This window comes from Mauremys reevesii, linkage group 2, assembly GCF_016161935.1.
Source record: "Mauremys reevesii isolate NIE-2019 linkage group 2, ASM1616193v1, whole genome shotgun sequence".
NCBI lineage: Eukaryota > Metazoa > Chordata > Testudines > Geoemydidae > Mauremys > Mauremys reevesii.
In genome coordinates, this window is record NC_052624.1 from 187,670,182 (window position 1) to 187,689,785 (window position 19,604).

The 19,604-nt window shown below is 41.8% G+C and overlaps 1 protein-coding gene across 9 annotated transcripts in view; it reads right to left on the reverse strand.

Moving 5' to 3' along the window:
- ZNF236 (zinc finger protein 236) overlaps positions 1–19,604 on the reverse strand; it is a 192,993-nt gene that overhangs the window by 94,745 nt on the left and 78,644 nt on the right. For all 9 annotated transcript variants that reach the window (XM_039521523.1, XM_039521529.1, XM_039521530.1 and 6 more), the window contains 5 exons: positions 16,776–16,920; positions 14,517–14,777; positions 13,941–14,191; positions 13,152–13,253; positions 580–731 (listed from right to left, as the gene is read on the reverse strand). In XM_039521523.1, coding sequence (XP_039377457.1) covers positions 580–731; positions 13,152–13,253; positions 13,941–14,191; positions 14,517–14,777; positions 16,776–16,920 — 911 coding nt within the window. The remainder of the gene's footprint in view (positions 1–579; positions 732–13,151; positions 13,254–13,940; positions 14,192–14,516; positions 14,778–16,775; positions 16,921–19,604) is intronic.

A 19,604-nucleotide genomic window follows, 5' to 3' on the forward strand; every position in this document is an offset into this window, starting at 1 on the left:
CAACATTCATCATAGGAGGTTACGATGTGGTTGTATATTATGCAGTTTTATAGCGCAGCTATCAGGAAAACAATCTCAAAGTAGTTACAGCACGCATTCAAGTAGGATACAGTAAGGTAATGCTAAGATTATATAATGAAAAAGCATGTCATTTGCACCAAAAAATTTAAAAAAAAAACCCTGAGAAACATTTAAAAGTCTAACCCATAAGAGTTGTTCCATAAATTAGCATAATTAATTTCCAATCTGCCTATGTAAGGTTTTTTCAATGACTCACATTAAGTGTATCCATAGCATACGCGTATCTTGATTTTTAGATTTAAGAAAGGAAACTGCCAGAAAATATAAAATAAAGTGACACATTTTTATATTCTTAAACATGTGGACAGGGAAACTTATTATTTTGCGTTTTTTGGTTTTTTTCCAGTTTGTTTTGCTTTTGTTGTGTCTTAAAGAAAAATGACTAAGCAAGAAAAGTCTTCTTGAATCTTCCCTCATTTTCTTGGTGCTTTTCATGACCATCCCCTCACAGCCTCACAGAATGAACAACAATATATTCTATCTTTCATAGATACTCACCACATTAATAGTCTCTGGGTTAGGAACTTGAAGCAGATTTGGTTGATGGTAACTTGTTGAAAGAGCCTGAGACTCAAGTGTGCTTGAATCCTGTAGTTGCTGTACAGCTGAAAATTGATTCTGTTGATTGTAGCTATCATTCACTGTAAAACCTGTCAGAAATTAAAGAAAGTCAAAAGCCCAGAATAATGGAAAATGTGTAAAATGGGACAAATAAATAGTGCACTACTTATTTAAACAGTAACTTAAAAAAAAGATTAAATAGTAATTTACAGCAGAAAATTACAACATTACACTCTTCACTAGTAAGCATAAGCAAAATACATAAGCATTCTGGGCATCTAATAAATATTCACAATAATAAGGTTACTTACCATTAGCTGGAGTTCTATTAGACAATCTCCTCCATAGAACAACAGTTTGAAGTTTCTTCAAGATGCCTCTATTACCTCAGAGCCTTTGAAATTTTGAATTTCTTGTAGGTAAGCATGCATGTGTCAAACAGGTTGACCCAGCTCCCTTTATCCATGTTGATATCACGCTCCCTTACTTACACTGGAAGCCAATCACAAAGATGCAAAGCTCAGAGGGGAGTATGGCGGGTGAGTGGAGGAGATGACCCAATAAGAGAACTCCAGTTTCAGATAAAGTAACCCCATTTTCTCCTACTTTGGATCTCCTCCACATATTCCCACTCTTTAGTTTATAGTAAAGTAGTGCCTTTTAAAGGCAAGTTGCAAAGTAAAAATAAAATTGTGTTTATGTACATTACTGATATATAAAGATGGCCTCAAAGATGGGTTTTCTCTGTGGTTTTTCTTTGGTAATATCAGATTATAACCTTCCTCTTTGCTGAAGGAACAAATGGGACAGTGCCATCACAAAAGGCTAATTGAAAGCCAGGAAAGTATAGCTCAGATTTCAGCCTGTTGTGTCATCAACATCAAACATAACCCTTTAACAACAAAACAACCAATAACAAAAACAAGAAAAAGAAGACAGGATCTGATATTTCTAATATAAAAAACAAGTACAAATTTTTGGTGGAAAAGAATCAGGCCATAATTATGCATCATTAAGGAACAGCAAAGGGTACAATTTTATTTTTGCTGTGCAGTTTGCCTTTAATGGACAACAGATGAAGATTATGAAAATAATGCAGAACTGTACAAGCATATCAAATGACCACAACAGCATCAGAGCCCAAACAGCAATGCTTACAAAATGTTTGCAGATTACTAAGTATCATTCAATGGGATGTGCCAAGTGAAAGCAGAATTTTCCTTCCAGTCCCTCGTACGGTAGTTCTCACAACAGAGAAATACAGTTATCGGTATAGTAAAGTCACAAATAATTGTACGTAAAACCTGCAACTGGCTCTAGTTTATTTATAACTAAGCACTCAGTGTAACTGTGCAGCTTATATAACTATTTCTTTCCTAGATCAATCAAGGTTGGAAGAAAATATGATTCAATAAAGTGAAATTCAGATGAATCTCCAAGAAAAAAAGGACATAACTTCCGAACCACAACTCCCTCTTTTTTCTAATGGTCAGCTTGCTTAACCGAGGCTGTAGATCATTTATTCACCTGGCTGAGGTAACTGCCAGACTCAAAAGGTACCCTGAAGAACAAAAAAGGTACTCTGAAGAACAGTATCACAGGAGTTTAAAGTAATAATAGAGAAGATTGTTTGGGATCAAATTTATATCTGATAGCAAAAAAAATGTTTCAGCAAGAACATATTTAAGGCCACCTTTGAAAAGAACAAGAAATTCAAAAGCAAAAATTATGACCGTTAGGAGAACTTGCACAATGTCTCCCCCCATCCAAAACCCCCCTAAACAGTTGTTAAATATTCCAGAAGAGACCACCTACAAATCCAATCAAGCCAAGATGAGGTAACACAGTATCTTTTTCCCTAGACAAGGGTGCTAAAATGTCACTATGACTGAACATCATCCATTTCACTTCATGGTTTTACAGTAAAGGGATTATGGACATCCTGAACAATTTCCAAGAAGTCCTGAAAAAATCTCAATGTTTCAAACAAAGTGCTCAGAAGGAAGATCTGTACAATGAAAGTTGTTGTTTGGTCACATTGAAGTATTAGGCCTTGCTTGTGAAAGAAGTTCTGGACTGAATATAAACTGTTCTGAAGATGCTGAAGGTATCTACTACTACTGTACTTCTACAGTGCATCTATTTTATAGATAGGGACCGTAAGGGATGAAGCAACTATGTGTCTTACCAACCATGTCTACGCATGAAGTCTGTGACAGAGCAAGAAATAGAATACAGATCTCCCTGACTCTCAGTCCTGTGCTATAATCAAAAGACCATACTTCTCTCCTAAAGAAACTTACATATCTTCTTCCTTCACCTGACATGGAATAGGGGATATTTGGAATTGAGTAGAGTCACAGGGGCCTATTACTGGAGAATCCATGTTTGCAGTGTGTTGTACCGTGATGGTCTCACGATATCAGAGAGACAAGGTGTGGGAGGTAATTTCTTTTATTTGGCTAACTTCAATATCTATCTCCTAGAACTGGAAGGGACCCTGAAAGGTCATCAAGTCCAGCCCCCTGCCTTCAGTAGCAGGACCAAGTACTGATTTTGCCCCAGATCCCTAAGTGGCCCTCTCAAGGATTGAACTCACAACCCTGGGTTTAGCAGGCCAATGCTCAAACCCCTGAGCTATCTCCCCTCCCCACGTTTTGAGTTTACACAGAGCTCTTCAGTCCCTCTCAGTCCTGGATGAGATGCTATACCACTTGCAGCATGACGATCAACTTGTGAAGCTTGCTCTTTCTTGGCTTGAGGACATTGTCCAAGAAATTTTCTTTCACTTCCACATGAAGTTATTAAAGAAACACTCTGGAAATCAGTTCATTATCAGAAAAAAAAAATCTTGCATTAAGGACCACAGACAAACTATAGTATCCCATGGGAAATATGGCATTTGAATTTTCAGTCACGATCTGGAATCTTCACTTCCAAAATTGACATCCTTTAAATGGTAACAATTTTCTGGCAAAGGACTGCCTCTGAACCTCCAAAGATGTCTTCAAATGAAGAGGAATGGAGCATTCACATGTAGAAGCTATCAAGAAAAACTCAGTGCTTCATCATTCTTGATGTTGTCAAAACCAGCTCAAGTGAATAATGGATTATGGTGCTGGCCTATACTGCCCTCAGGGGAGGAAATCAAAACTCTTTAAAAAGTAAATAGTAAAAGGAAGGAAGTCTATCTGAACAAAACAGGCATCCTGTAAAAGGCTGTGATCCCTACAAGAAAAATGTAATGTATGATCCTGATAGGCCTCTATAGACCCGCATAGGTCTATGTCTGTTCTCTGACAAATACGAAGGGTGGTTGGTTGTTTATTTGAAGTAACAATTACAAAAATGTCAGAACACTCCAACATTGTTTTATTAAGAAATTAAACATTTAACCAATATATTTTACAAGAATTATAGCCTATAAATACCAAGGAAAGAAAAGAATGTCTGGGGGCTCAAATGTCCTACCTAATTGTCAGGAAAAAGTAACTTAGGAGCATGAAGCACAGATGCAGACATAGGGAGAGGGTCGACCAATTTAACGCATGCATCCGCGCATATGCTTACCTACCTGAAATTCAAAAAAACTGAAGGGCTCCAGGATCTTCAAGGAAACTTCAAAGAGTTGGGAATCTGTGGATGAGATTCCAAGTAGAATAGGAGAAATCTTATACAAATGAGATTTTTATTACGTTTTATAAAACACGTTGAGCAGCATAAATTTCTGTGGTAAAAATGAATATTACTAGGACTCCAAAAAGATAATTTTTTTGTAAAAAGCATTTACCAATCTATATTTCCCAAATGACAAGGAGCACACAGAAACTGAAGCATAAATTACATAATACTTTGAGATGAAAACTGTGTAATTTCTCAATTTGAAATGAATGACCAAATTGGAAAATTAACAACTGGAGAAAAATCAGTAATTCTGCCTTTTTTTCCATTTGGAAAGATCTCAGATGGGATGGCCAATCACAAAATTCCAATGGACTGTAATGGATCCAGATTGGGCCTGTTTAATAAATTTAGAGACATTAATACCTTCTCTCAACTCTTGTTTAAAATGCATTGTAATAAAGTATCAAAATCAGCAAAACAAAATAAAATATCCTAAACTGTATAACACACTGAAGTAATAAGAGGCAGTTATGTTTTTATAAAGGGAGCTATTTAACTAGACAAGGAATCAAATTAAAAACTGGGGAAATGAAAAACAATAGTAATTCAAATCATTTATGTGTAATTAGGGAGCATCAATAGGTATTATGTAATTAAGGTTGAAACTAAGTGACCATAAGTCCAAATTTTAAACCACTCCTCAGTCACAATCAGAAACTGATCATCTTCAAGTTTTGCATATCACATTCTACATTCCACAGGTATTCTTCTGGAAAGATTTGTAAATATCAGAAAAAAAAATCACATGACCCATTAATGACTACAGGCCTTACAGTTGCATGACCTCCATATTTACACTACAGATTTAAGTCGAGAGCGGGGGGCGGCTGCCCGGGCTTCTCACCTACCCGCCAGGAACAGCACCCTGAATGGGGAACTGGGCAGGCACAGCCGGCTGGGAGCAGGGGGCAGCCAGGCTCTAGCTGCCCAGCTTTCTTGCTCCAGCAAGAGCCCTGAAATTGACAAGATAGCCAACAGCCAATGTAAGTAAGGCAGTGTCTATACAGACACTGTCACCCTAACTATACCGACGTAAGACCTATTCCTTTTGTGGAGGTGGAGTTGTTATGTCATTGTAGTAGGGCACTGTTAGGATATAGATATTCAGGCCTGTCTGCAAAGGTCTATACTTTAAAAAAATTAGATGTATTCTTATTACTTAGCTAGTTATAAAGGTATAAAAGAAAGAATCAAAATCACTGTCTGCCGGTGTAAGGCCTTCCCTTACTGTGACAGTTTGAGGCCTTGTTCTTAGGCTAAGGCCTTCAGCTAAGCAGCTGAGGCCAGCCATAAACTGGAAAGTGTATGGTCACCTCCTTACATTCCAAACTAGTCACATTAAAATAAGGTGCTATTGGGCTGTTAGGAATATTAGGACAGGATTGTATTCCTATCACCTCCAAAAAAAAGGAAAGAACCTAAAAAATGTAAAAGGAAACTTAAGTTTAATAGCATTCTGTCTGGCAAGAACTCACTTATCAATAGCTGGAATGTAGAAAATCCTCATTTCTGTATTGTTCTATCACTGCAGTCTCTACTTCCCTATTGTTTGTCTGTATAATCTCTGTCTTTAGTTAAATTTCAGTAATTGTTTTTGTCTGCTGTATAATTAATTTTGTTGGGTGTAAATCAATTAAGGTGGTGGAATATAATTGGTTAAATAATCATATTTCAATATGTTAAAATTGGTTAGTTAAATTTCAGTAAAATAATTGGTTATGGTATAGCTAAGCACAGCTCAAGTTTTACTATATAGTCTGCAGTCAATCAAAAAGTAGGGGGGAAACTGGAACAGGGAATGGGGGTGGGGGAATTGGAATCATGTTTTGCTAAGGGGGAGGAACGGGAAGGCTCTGTGGTGTCAGAGCTGGGAAGGGAGATACTAAGGAAGGAAACTGGAATCATGCTTGCTGGAAGTTCACCCCAATAAACATCGAATTGTGTGCACCTTCAGACTTCAGGTATTGCTCTCTGTTCATGCAAGAAGGACCAGGGAAATGTTAGGGGGCTTATTTCTTCACCCTCTCAGGCACTTACATCAGTAGGACAAGACAGTGGTCTGTACTTAGGTTAATGTAAGCTGCCTTACGTCAACCTAAATGAGTAGTGTAGACCAGGCCTGAGTCAGAAATAGGGGTAGGAAACCAGGTGGAGTATGTCAGGGCAGAAGTCTAAGATGAGATATAGCAGGGGGTAATAGAAGACTGGGGACTAGGAGATACATGGAGAAATGGCATTAAGTAGTGCTCCCCAGTCTCTGACCGAAAGACACTGGAGAATATGGGATAATGACAAGGGAGATGGGCAGGGCAGGAAGAGGATCCCATCCATGAGAGGTTGAAATGAACCTAGAGGTACAGAGGAGATAAGGCATGAAATGGTAGCAGGACAGAGAGGACAAAAGGATACATAGGTGCATACAAGGGACTAAAGTGAGGTGTTGAAAGGGTGTGGCATGTTTCAGAGATAAGAAGAGAGATGCATGCAAGGAGACAGAGGAGTACAGAGTAAATAGGTGGGACATAAGAGGTATTGGAGGAGCCCCCAGGAGATATATCTGAGTTGAGAGGGGCAAGAACAGAGGGAACAAAGAACCAAAAGGGAAGGAAGGAAGGAGTTTATCAACCTCAGAAACTTCTAAAACCTTTGAACATTAAAAGTTTGACCTCTAGTAAAAAGTTCTTGAAGTTTTCTATGTGGATAAGAGCCTTCCTGTAATTATCTGCATCATCCACTACCCACCCTTTATCCCATCCAGGTATACATTTCCCCATCACACACATCTCTCTTCTGGACTTGCTGAAATTTGCAAAAGATGAGCCCCATTTTGGAGGGCCTTGTAAAAGAACAGAACTTCCCTTCTGCAGACTTTATATGACAGCCATATTAAAAACTTTTGGTGCTCATTCAAAGACATGACCATGTCTGAACAAAAAAATTATTTAAAAAGAAGTTCCAATGGAGTCTAGAGAAAATACGGTTACCTACCTTTTCATAACTGTTGTTCTTCGAGATGTGTTGTTCACGTCCATTACACATTAGGTGTGTGCGCGCCGCGTGCACAGACGTCGGAAACTTTTACCCTTAGCGGCTCCCGTCGGATCAGCAGGGGAGCCCCTAAGAGTGGCGCCTCCATGACAGTGCATATATACCCCTGCCGACCCAACCCCGCCTCAGTTCCTTCTTTCCAGTGACTCCGACAGAGGGGAAGGAGGGTGGGAAGTGTAATAAACATGAACAACACATCTCAAAGAACAACAGTTACAAAAAAGGTACGTAAGCATCTTTTCTTCTTCGAGTGCTTGTTCACGTCCATTCCACATTAGGTGACTCACAAGCTTACCATAGGAGGAGGGTAGGAGTCATGGAACAATTGATTGGAGAACAGCCCTGCCGATTGCCATGTCATCTCTGGCCTGCTCATTGACCGCGTAGTGGGCTGTGAATGTGTGCACCGAGGATCAGGTGGCTGCTTTACAGATCCCCTGGATCAGGACCTGCACCAGGAAAGCTGTTGAAGACGCTTGCGCCCTGGTCGAGTGGGCCGTGATCGCCGGGGCTGGAACCTTGGCGAGTTCGTAGCACACGCAAATGTAGCCCATAATCCATGACGATATATGCTGCGCCGAGACCAGAAGACCTTTCATTCTGTCAGCTATGGCGACAAACAACTGCATCGACTTGCAGAAAGGCCTAGTCTGCTCCAAATAGAACGCCAGGGTCCTTCGGACATCCAGAGTGTTCAAGCTACGGTGACTGGGGTCCATGTGTGGTTTAGGAAAGAACACTGGCAAACAAATGTCCTGGCCCATATGAAATCGGGAGACTACCTTAGGGAGGAATTTAGGGTGCAGCCTGAGTTGCACCTTGTCCTTATAAAAGACTGTATAAGGAGGTTCCGAGGTGAGGGCTCTCAACTCAGACACCCTCCTTGCGGACATAATGGCTCCCAGGAATGCCACCTTCCAGGAGAGGTGGAAGAGAGAGCAAAAGGTGAGGGGCTCAAATGGAGGGCTCATGAGCTTGGAGAGTACCAGATTTAGGTTCCAGGGTGCAACCGGCGGGTGCGAGTAAGGGAACACCCTCTCCAGTCCCTTGAGGAACCGCACTGCCATGGGGTTAGAAAACACCAAACACCCGGATTCACCCAGGTGGAACACTGAAATGGCCGCCAGATGCACCCTGATCAAGGAAGGGGCGAGACCTTGATGCTTGAGGTGCAGGAGGTATTCTAGGATGACTGGAATGGTGGCCTGGAGTGGCTGTACCTGCTTAGACTCACACCAGCAGGAGAATCTTTTCCACTTAGCTAGGTAGGTCCCCCAGTGGAGGGTTTCCTACTGCCAAGGAGAATTTGCCTTACCGAAAGAGAGAACTGGCTCTCCATAGCATTCAGCCACAGAGTTTCCACGCTATGAGATGCAGAGACTGCAGATCCGGGTTGACCAGATGCCCACAGTCCTGCATGATGAGATTTTAGTGCAGGGGCAGGGCAATCAGGGCAGCCACTGACAGCTCTAGCAGGGTCGTAAACCAGTGTTGATGAGGCCAAGTGGGGGCGATCAAAATTATTGTTGCCTTGTCCCTGCGAACTTTGAGGAGGACTCTGTGGATGAGTGGAAGCAGAGGAAAGGCGTATTTCAGACTCCCGCCCCAAGGGATTGCGAACTTATCTGTGACTGAGTTAGGGCTGTGGTTATGGAACGAACAAAACTGTGGACATTGGCTGTTGTCCTTGGTGGCAAATAGGTCCATTTGGGGAAAACCCCACTTTTGGAAGACCGATTGCAAGATATCCAACCTCATCGACCACTCGTGCATGCAGTACGACCTGCTGAGGCAGTCCGACAGCTCATTCCATGCTCCTGGGAGGTACAACGCTTCGAGATGGATGGAGTGGGCTATACAGAAGTCCCACAGGAGAAGAGCCTCGCGGCAGAGGGGAGAGGAGCAGGCTCCACCCTGCTTGTTTATATAAAACATGGTGGTGGCGTTGTCTGTCAGAACTGTCATGCTGTGACCTTCCAAAGTAGCGTGAAAGGTTTGGCAGGCTAGACAAACTGCCCTGAGCTCCTTCCTATTGATGTGGAGCAACACTTCATCCCTGGACCACAAGCCCTGTGGCCTTAGGTCCCCTAAGTGAGCCCCCCAGCCGAGGTCTGACATGTCCGTCACTAGTGTCAGAGCAGACTGCGGCGCAGTGAAAGGGATACACTCGCATACTACTGGCCAATTCACCCACCAGCGCAGGGAGTCCAACACATGGGCAGGAACCATCACAACGAGGTCTAGGGGATCTCTGCCTGGGCGATACGATCGGACGAGCCAGGCTTGTAAAGTCCTGAGCCTCAGCCAAGCGTACTTGACCACGTAAGTGCACGCCACCATGTGCCCTAGGAGCTGCAGACAGCATGTGACTGTAGTAGTGGGAAACCTTAGCATTGATGGATGGCCAGGAATCTGGGTTCCGGGAGGCTCGCTCACGCCTGCCCCGAGTCCAGCACTGCCCCGATGAACTCCAGCCTTTGAGTTGGTATCAGGGAAGACTTGGGCACGTAACGAGAAGCCCCAGTCTGAGGAATGCGTCCAGGGCCACCGTTACATGGGAACAAACCTCCTCTTTGGACTGACCCGCGAGGAGCCAATCATCGAGGTACAGGTATACCCGTATTCTCCTCTTTTGCAGAAAGGCTGCCACTACTGTCGTGCATTTCATGAACATGCAGGGGGTTGCCACCAGGCTGAGTGGGAGAACCATAAACTGGTAATGGTGCTGGTTTATGGCGAACCGCCAGTGAGCAAAGTGAATGGCGATATGAAAGTATGCGTCTTTCATGTCCAGGGCAGCGTACCAATCCCCTGGATCCAGAGATGGGATAACAGTGCCCAGGGAGACCATACAGAAGCGGACCTTGACTAAGAATTTGTTGAGCCTGCAAAAGTCTAAAATGGGCCAAAGGCCCCCCCCTTTGCCTTGGGATGAGAAAATAAACAGGAGTAAAACCCTTTCCCCCTTAGTTCCCAAGGGACTTCCTCCACCGCACCTGCCTCGAGGAGCGACTGAACCTCCTGCATAAGGAGTTGCTCGTGAGAGGGACAGGGAAGGAGGGTGAGTAGGAGGGAAGGAGAACTGCAGCATGTATCCCACTTGTACCGTGCATAAGACCCAACGATCCGATGTTATATGGGACCACGCATGGGAGAAGTGGGACAAGCGGTTCAAAAAATATGGGGAAGGATCTGGGAGCTGGGTTGGTACACTGTCCCCGAGCGCACCTTCAAAACCCCTGCTTATTGCCCGGCTGGGGCTTGCCCTGGCCCTGGCTAGGAGTGTTGTTCCGCCTGCGCCTATTGTCCCTGCTCCTGCCTAGGTCGAGGCTGGTAACCACCTCAGCAGTGGCAGTGAGGCTTGAACAGCTTCCTCGGAGTCGCCAGGGTGTGCATTCCCAACAACTTGAGGGTGGCCTGGGAATCTTTGAGGCTATGCAGCCTGGCATCAGTCTGATCAGGTCCTGAGGTATTCTGGACCTCTGGGCGGGAGGCCCAAAGCCTGAAGCCACACTTATTTTTAAACTGCCACCCAAGAGTTGAAATTGTGTCTGTTCAGGATCGCCTGCTGGTTTGCAATCCATAACAAAAGGACAAGGTCCAAAGCCCTCCTCTTCCTTGGGGGCAGGGCTTGATGACCATGACGCTTCCATTCATTAATGGCTGAGACAACCAGAGAACAGGGGGCTGGATGACAAAAGAGGAACTCAGAGCCCCTGGAAGGGGTGAAGTACTTCCTCTCTACCCCCTTGACTGTTGGTGTGCTGGAGGTTGGGGTTTGCCAGACCATCTTGTAGTTGGTCTGGATTGTGGTGGCACACACACTGCAGTGCCCCACAGCCTCATGGGGGGGGGGGGGGGGGGAGAGGAGAGGAGCTGCCCTCTCTCCCCTGCCCTTCTTGCTCTTCCATATAGGCAGGGGGCACGTCTGCGTCCTGCCGGGTTGATTGTCCTGATCTGGCACCGTGGCCTCCCTTAGCTGCTGAGAGGTGCTGCACAGGGGGGACGGACCGACGCGCGCGAGCAGCAAGACCTCGAACTGGGAGAGAGTCCTTGCTGTTGATGATAGCCCACAGAATCCAAAAGGGCCACTGTCGGGACCAGATTGGTGCCTTCTGCCTGGGTCCAGTGATCTCAGCCTCACACCATTGCTGGCTTCAACAGCTCAATGAGGTCCTTCCATCACTTCATTGGTACTCAAACCACTTAGCCCGGGGCTCAACAGGCCTGCGCCGTCGGAGCCACCGGTGCCGGTGTATGTCCTGGGGCCGCACTGCCCCTCTGAGTGCCCAGCCCCTTGGAAGGTGCCACTTTCTTATGCAGGGAGCGCCCCTTGTTGCCTTTTGGCTGCCCCTTCGACCATGCCGGAGAGGTCGAGCGGTGTCGGGGCCTGTCCTGCTTCCTCAGTGCCGCAGGATCACGGACTGACGCCAGGGCACTACGCACCAAGGACGCTGAAGCCGGACACTCCAAGGCCGAAGGTTGCAGTGCGGCCTCCACAAGCAATGGCTTAAGGCGAAAGTCCCTTTCTTTCTTAGTCCTGGGCTTGAACGCCTTACAGATCTTGCAGCGCTCAGTCTGGTGCAATTCCCCCAAACAATGGAGATGCGAGTCATGGGGGTCACTAATCGGCATAGGCTTGCGGCACAAGCCTTAAACCCCTGGGCCTGCGACATGCCCTGCAGCCCGGGGCTAGTGCTGGAAGCAACTTCCAACACTAACGAAGGAGACTTAGCACTTCTTAGTTGTTAGATACTTACCTACTAATAACTGCTACAACTGTGCTAAGGGATCATTCGCAAGCAAGAGAGAGAGTTGTTCCAACGCCGCCACGGAGGGTAAGAAGGAACTGGGGGGAGGGGGTCGGGTCGGCAGGGGTATATATGCACCGGCATGGAGGTGCCATTCTAGGGGGCTCCCCTGCCGACCTGACAGGAGCCGCTAAGGGGAAAAGTTTCCAACATCCGTGCCACGCGGCGCTCGCACACCTAGTGTGGAATGGACGTGAACAAGCAGTCGAAGAAGAACATGCAAAATTATTATGCTTCCTTTAAAAATTTATTTTACAGTTTCAAAAAGCTCCAATGTTAAGGCATCTAAAATGATTAGTTCAGGGATCCAGCCAGTTCTTAATGTTATTATCCTTCCCTCACTCACTCTAATACCACCAGATTACACCACTTGCCCAGCCTTGATAACACCCCCCCCCCAACATTTGCAAAAATACATGTAAACATCAAAATAATAAATTAATAGGAGATTTTTGACTTTTGCATATATTTTTGCAAATTTTAAAGGGCACTGCTATGGCAGTATGTAAATATGATAAACTAATGCTGTGCTTTTTCATCAATAATCTCAAAGTGCTTTACAAACATTAAGTAAGCCTCAATGCCTTTGTGAGGTAGGAAACATTACTGTTTTCCATTAATATGTTGTTTAGTTGAGACCGAAGATGCTATGAAGACTGCTCATGGTCACTCAAAACTAGGAACAGAATACAAAATGCCTGACTATAAATCTCATGCTGTAACCACTAGATAGAGATCATTTTAAAGGAAAACCTAGATAAGTTTAAATAGCCAAAAACTCAATTTTTTCAGATTACAAGGTCTATTTTCAAAATAGTTAAGATCAGGTTTTCAGTAGGTCTCCTTTTGTACATGCACGAATGGGAAAGCTAAATACATTGTTACCCATATTCTGTGTGCACAGAATTGAAGCTTTTAATAATTACTAAGAGCTGTAATTTTAAATTTTTTTAATCTATAACTAACCTTGTGATAACCCTTGCTGATCAAATGACTGTTGTGTTAGAGTTTGCTGTTCAAATTGATTGATGTTCTCCTGTAAAGCATGTTGGGATGTCACAAACCTATCTGAAATCAGGAACATAAATTCAAAAGTAAATTAATTAGGTAGATATACAATTAATCACAAATTTATTTAATATGTCATTATTCAAGCTTTTTAACTCTTTTTATTTTAAAATTATCTGTCAGGTGCAGTCCTGCGGATTTAAATCTTTAGATGGTGTATTTTTATTTCTTTTTAAGTTTTAATTTTTTTAATCAACTCTGTTGATCAACTGCGAACACAAACATCTCATTTAACCAGATCTACCTAACTTTCTGATACTGGCAACTAACACAATATTTTGTATTCTTTCCACCAACTGTGCACGTGTGCTTTGATAACACCCTGAAAAGTTGTGCTGGAAGATGGTGACTTAGAAAGAAAATGTTTGTATAAAGTATTACATAGCATATTTTTGTGATATATTGTTTAGATTTGTTTGCCAAATAGAAATGGGTATGGGTTAATATAAAATATCTTATATTTCCCAGTATATTTTACAGAATTATGCAGGGTAAGAAAAATTAATTCATTTACATAAATTTTAAGTAATTATTGTACACTTTTACAGAAAGTATATGTTTTTCTAAACCATTATTTCAGATGTCTTAAAACCAAATTCATAAAAGTTTTCAAGATAAAATAATTTAGAAACTTCACCTAAAACTGATTTTTTCTTTAGTATAGTTTTTGATGTTCTGAATATATACCTTCATCTTGCTCTAAAGATTGGTCAGTCAATTGTTGTCCCAGTCCTGTTTCTTCTGTGGCTACCACCTGCTGCTGGTCTAGTTCTAAAATAGCTTCCTGATCTGTTGTGACAGCTTCTGGCTGCTGCAGCTCATCACTTTCAATCTCTACTTGCATTTGAGTGGAAACATGAATGCTCTGCTGATCTACTGTTGAATCATCTATTGAAGCAGCTTGCTGGTGCTGCTGAAGCTGCTGTGCAAGCTCATACCTGAGAATGAAAGAAGAGATCTTTTATTAGCAAATGATGCACACACCTAGACACTATTTTAGCTCTTTATATGACATTTTACTATTTTATCATCATTTATTTGTACTCAAGTAGTGCCTAGGAACTTCAGTTATAGACCAAGACCCATTATGCTAAATGCTAACAAGGGCTTTTTCCTAATTCATTATGCCAAATTACTCTTTAACTCTTTTAGAACCCAGATAACAAAACATAGCTCCTAAATCAAAGCTAGGTTTCAAGGAAGCTTTAAGGATGAACTACTGCAATGTACTGAAAGAGTTTAAAAAAAAAGTTTTATACCTACCTATGAGTTTTCATGTGTTTTTTGCAGTTTAATGAAGTTTTGAATGTTTTTTGACAATATGGACACATATATGGTCGAAGATCATTATGAATCCCCATGTGTCGCCTGAGGCTACCACCAGTAGTGAAGGCCCCATTACATATAAGACACTTAAAAGCTTTCAATCCAGTATGAGTTCTAATATGCGCTTTTAACACTCCAGCCGAGACAAAACCTCTTCCGCACTGAGAACACTTAAATGGCTTCTCACCAGTGTGTGATCTTTTAAAAAAGATAAAAAAAGCAAACGCACAAATTGGGTTTGATTTCTCAATGTCATTAATAGCAAAATAAGAAAAAAACATAACCAAAGAGCACCTAACATTTTGTTCAACAAAACCTGAAAATATAAGTTTAAAAATGGTTATATAATGACACTTAAGCACATAAATATAGGCAGAATCAGTAGAAACTTCTCACTTATAACTTTGCCAAACTTAAAATATTTGAGCTGAAATTCTGCATGCCAACCTTCTGCCTAAGGCTGATTGTTAAGTATTTCTACCACTGGAAAATTTCAGCTAAAACAATTCCGCCATTCCCAAGAATGAGGTCAGGAAAAAATGCTGGTGACCTTTTTTTGACCTCTAGTGCCACCATGCTTTGGAGCAGGGTCTTGAAATTTTGCCAGGGTAGCCTTTATATCCAGGATATGCCTGTTGCTGTTCCCATGAAAATGCATGCAAATTTAGTCAAGTCTTTGAAAAATCTCAGTTTGCAAATGCTCAGTTGAGACTTGCAACTAAATTCCCTGAAGATTTTGTCCACAGTGAGCGTGCTCCAATTCATGGCTGAGTAGGCCTGGGCTGCTGTGAGCTGAAAGCAGGGAGACTCTCTCTTCTGTGTGGACACCGCCCTCCCTAACCTGGTTGGGTCCAGCAGCTCCCTGATTAAAATGCAGAGTCAGACAGGGATGAAGTGGGAGAGCAGATTGGGAGAAGGAACAAGGGCAGGGAAATGCAACTAAGAAGTGGGGTATTGAAACTCGGAGCCAGTGGGTGAAGGTGAAGACTGAGATCAGACAAGGAGCTGATGGGGAGGGAAACCAAGACCATCTGTGCAAGGAGACCGGGGCTTGTATGAGAAGCCTGAGTGGTAGAGAATGGAACTGGAACTAAGGAGACATGACTGGAGCAGGCACAATTTGGAAGTGATGGGGCACAAAGGATTAATCTTGCAGGAGAGGGGAAGTAGAATTGGCAGAACAGTATGACTACTACATCACACTCCTTATAGACCCTTGAATGGAATTCAATACTCCTGAGTCTCACCATTCCTCCATCAGCAAATACCTGTGAAACCTACTGCAAAAATGTATGTCTCATCCCCACAGAGAAGATGACAACCTACTATTGCTATAAGTAACTCAGTTAGCTCAAAAGGCAGAGGTCTGTGTAGTGGATCTAAAGGTTTCAACTCTGCAGATGAACCATGTGGGTGCCAATATGATGACAAATGAAAATTTGTTTTTCCGATTTGCTTTTTTTAAAAAACCAATACATTACACTCACCGCCCCATACACACCCCATACACACCCCATACACACAAAGCCGACCTTCAAAGAACATTAAGGTTGTAAAGTCAAGCACTAAAAAGTTTGGAAATGCCAGAATTAAGATTGCCTGTTTAACCTTATGGTCTTTAATTACATGATCAGATTTTTCCCCACAGGAATTATACTGCATGCATAATGGATACCCAAAATTATTTTTTGAATTGAACTTCAAACAACCAATAAGGAAGTATGCACTGATAACCACTAGCCGTGAACTGTGTGCACAGAAAAATGTGCATGCAGTTACAAGCCCAGTTTCCTTTTCTAATTTCAACAGTTAAACACATAATTCGCCCCTTTAACATAACTCACTCAATTCATACAGTAAATGTCCATACAACTGCTTGCAAATTTTTGTACATAATTTAGAAAAACCAGGCGCTTAAGAGTCAACAGGATAAATTCTGCACGAATATCCCCAAGCAACCCCACTGATATTGATGGCAGTGCACAGAGTACAAGTTAGCCAAAAATATGGACCAACCTGACTGCTTAAAGTTAATTCTGTAGTTTCACTAGCTATGGACAGCAAGATAGTAAAGTTGAAACCTTAGCAAGGAGTCCTATATAAACACCTCCCACAAATTATTCTTCCATTTTAACTGTCCTCACATTAAATAACTTTTATTAAATACATTTCCTTTCTCTTTTGTGTTTATTTTACCTGATATGTTGCTTAAGATGGCAAGATTTTTTATATGCTCGATTGCAGTAATAACACTTGTATGGCCTGTCTGCTTCATTTCCAAAACTATTATTAAAATAACTTTGGAAAAACTGGCTATTCCTTGGGATTGGCTGGATAAGACCTGCGTGTATAAAACAAAAAACAAAATGGGATCATTTGGTGAAGCTGCAACGGTATAAAGAGATTAAACATTTTTAAAAACAATACATATTAAATATATTAAATCGGTAGTAACAGAAAAAAACCTAAACATCTTTATAGTATCTATTTAATATTACGTGTGGTACCTTAGCTGCACAGTTCCTTCTAGCAGTAATGGCTCCTGCCCCCTTACAGTAAGCTGCAAATACAATCCTCTGAGTCCATATTAGACATTTATTTCCAACAAAATCCAAAATAAGTTCAATAAAACCCAATTTATTTACTAATTCACTACCAACTGACTGAAGTCCTATATACGGATCTTATTTCAGTCATTTCACATGACACTTTAATTAGCTAGATTTCATTTTGTCCCACTGCTGTGTAATTTTGTTACATGAGATTTAATTGGAAGAGTTTATATAAGTGATACCCCATCACTGCAGCACTGGTCTTCCTCACATTACATTAAACCTACATTTGAAACAGAGAATGGAAATTATCAATGCTTGTTTGCCCAACACCTACCTCCACTAATTGGTGGTTATCTTTTCAGTGCCATCACAAATTTATTAGGGAAAAAAACCAAACCTTATTTAAACAGATGCTGTTTATACACTGTACCCTGAAGACAGGCAACTTCAGCTCTGCAAAATGAGGAGAGTTCCTCCTACTAACAGTCCAAGTCTTAGTCTTAGAAAATTCACAAAAGAACCCTTCTCAAATGATGTGACAGAATGTGGGGTAGTAGCAGATTTATCAAGTAAAAAGGTCCAAAACCATTCACACATCTTTGAACTGAAAATAGAGTCCTGCGCATAGCAGTAGGGTGCAATCTTGTAAAAAGTTACTGTACAATTTACTTTTTTAGTAAGAGGCTACATAAATCTGTTTGTTCTGCTTAAATTCACAGAAATAGCTAGTTTTTGCCATCTTCTAGCTCAGGGGTTTTCAAACTTCATTGCACTGTGACCCAGTTCTGACAACAAAAACTACTACACAACCCCAGTGTCCTGTATTACTCTAGATTCTAGAATCAGGACTGGCACTAGGAGGTGGTTAGCAGGGTAACTGCCCACCCACCATTCTAGCTCTTCAGCCTGCCCACCCACCATTCTTCCTAACAGATGTTTTATTTCTCCCCACAAAGGAAAGTTTAGAGGGTTTCTTCTGCCTGGCTCTACACTGCTAACCTTGAAGGTAAAAGCATGAGAGGAGAGGAACATCCTTTGGGATTAAAAACAGCAGCTAAGAAGAGAATATGTGACCAATGAATTTCTTTTAGCACTGTTTTGTGTGTGGTGGGGGGGGGGGGGGAGAGAACCAGGAGAGGCATAAAGGAGATGATTTGGGTCTTCTAAATCAAGCAGGAAGTGCCTTTCCTGCTGTGTTGTTCCTAAACCTTGATAGAAGTAAAGTCTCTACTAAGAGGAGCTCAACAACGATAGATGACAATTGCCTCCTCCTGCAAACCTATCCTTGCCCCTCTCCAAAATAGTGCTTCTATCCCCTTTCTTGCAGATTAGGATCCATATCACAGTGGTATGGAGCTACCATATCAAATGTTAAACTGTACAGGTGGCTCCACACAAATTAGTATTTGGAGATCACACACACACACACACATACACACACACACTCTCTCTCTCGTGGAAAAGCACGTGCCCAGTCCACATTAGACCCATCACTCATGATACCACCGGCATTCATCAAATATTTGGAAAAGTAATGAAAATTCCTACTGTGAACACAGCCAAATATTCTCTAATTATATTGATAGTTGATCAGATGAATGAGAAAATGTTTGGAGGTAGCCAGGACAGACAAGAGACACTTTACCCAGGATGCAGAAACTTAACCAGATATTTTTGAGAACTTATTCTTTAAAACAACATTTGTTCCCAACCAAAAGCAGGAATAAATAGTATTGGACATCAGTCAAATTCAGAAAAATGACTGAAGTCCTAATGGCACTTTTTGGTCAATACTTTAATTAAAAATATCTGGACCCAAGAGCAAACAAATGAATAAATGAATGAAAGAAAGAAAGAAAAATATTTTCAACAAAAAATAAAACCTACATCTTTTTAATTTTCTGTCAAGAAACAGTTCAACCATACCACCAACACAGAGCAAAGACATTTGCAGCTTGGAATTTCTTGTCACCATTCACAGAAAAGAAAATGATAGTTCTCAGAACACTTAAATGTCACCAGAGGGAAGGTGAATGTGCCACCTGTTGGAGGAGTAGTAGAAGTTCAGATTCCTACATAGCACATTTCAAACTGGGTAACGTGCAAGAATTACAATATATCTGTAAAAAAACCCTACGCTTCCACGTATTTCACAATTCTTAACATTTAGAAATGTGCAATTTAATCAAATCAATCTAATCACTGAAGACATTTTAATTCCACCACAGAACAAAATATGTTTCCATTTCTTCTTTGGTCTAAAAAATAAAGTTACATAGTTGTATTTGAAATTCACTCCTGGCTGATCTGAATATTATACCCTATGACTAAATGTTTTGATGTAGTCTAACATGATTAATGTCAAGAGATTCTTAAAACAAAAACCATGTAGGAGGGTGTGGAATCAAAGGGAAAAAAGATTTTACAAACTGAATAGGCAAACTGTCTACTCTAAAATATTAGCGACCTG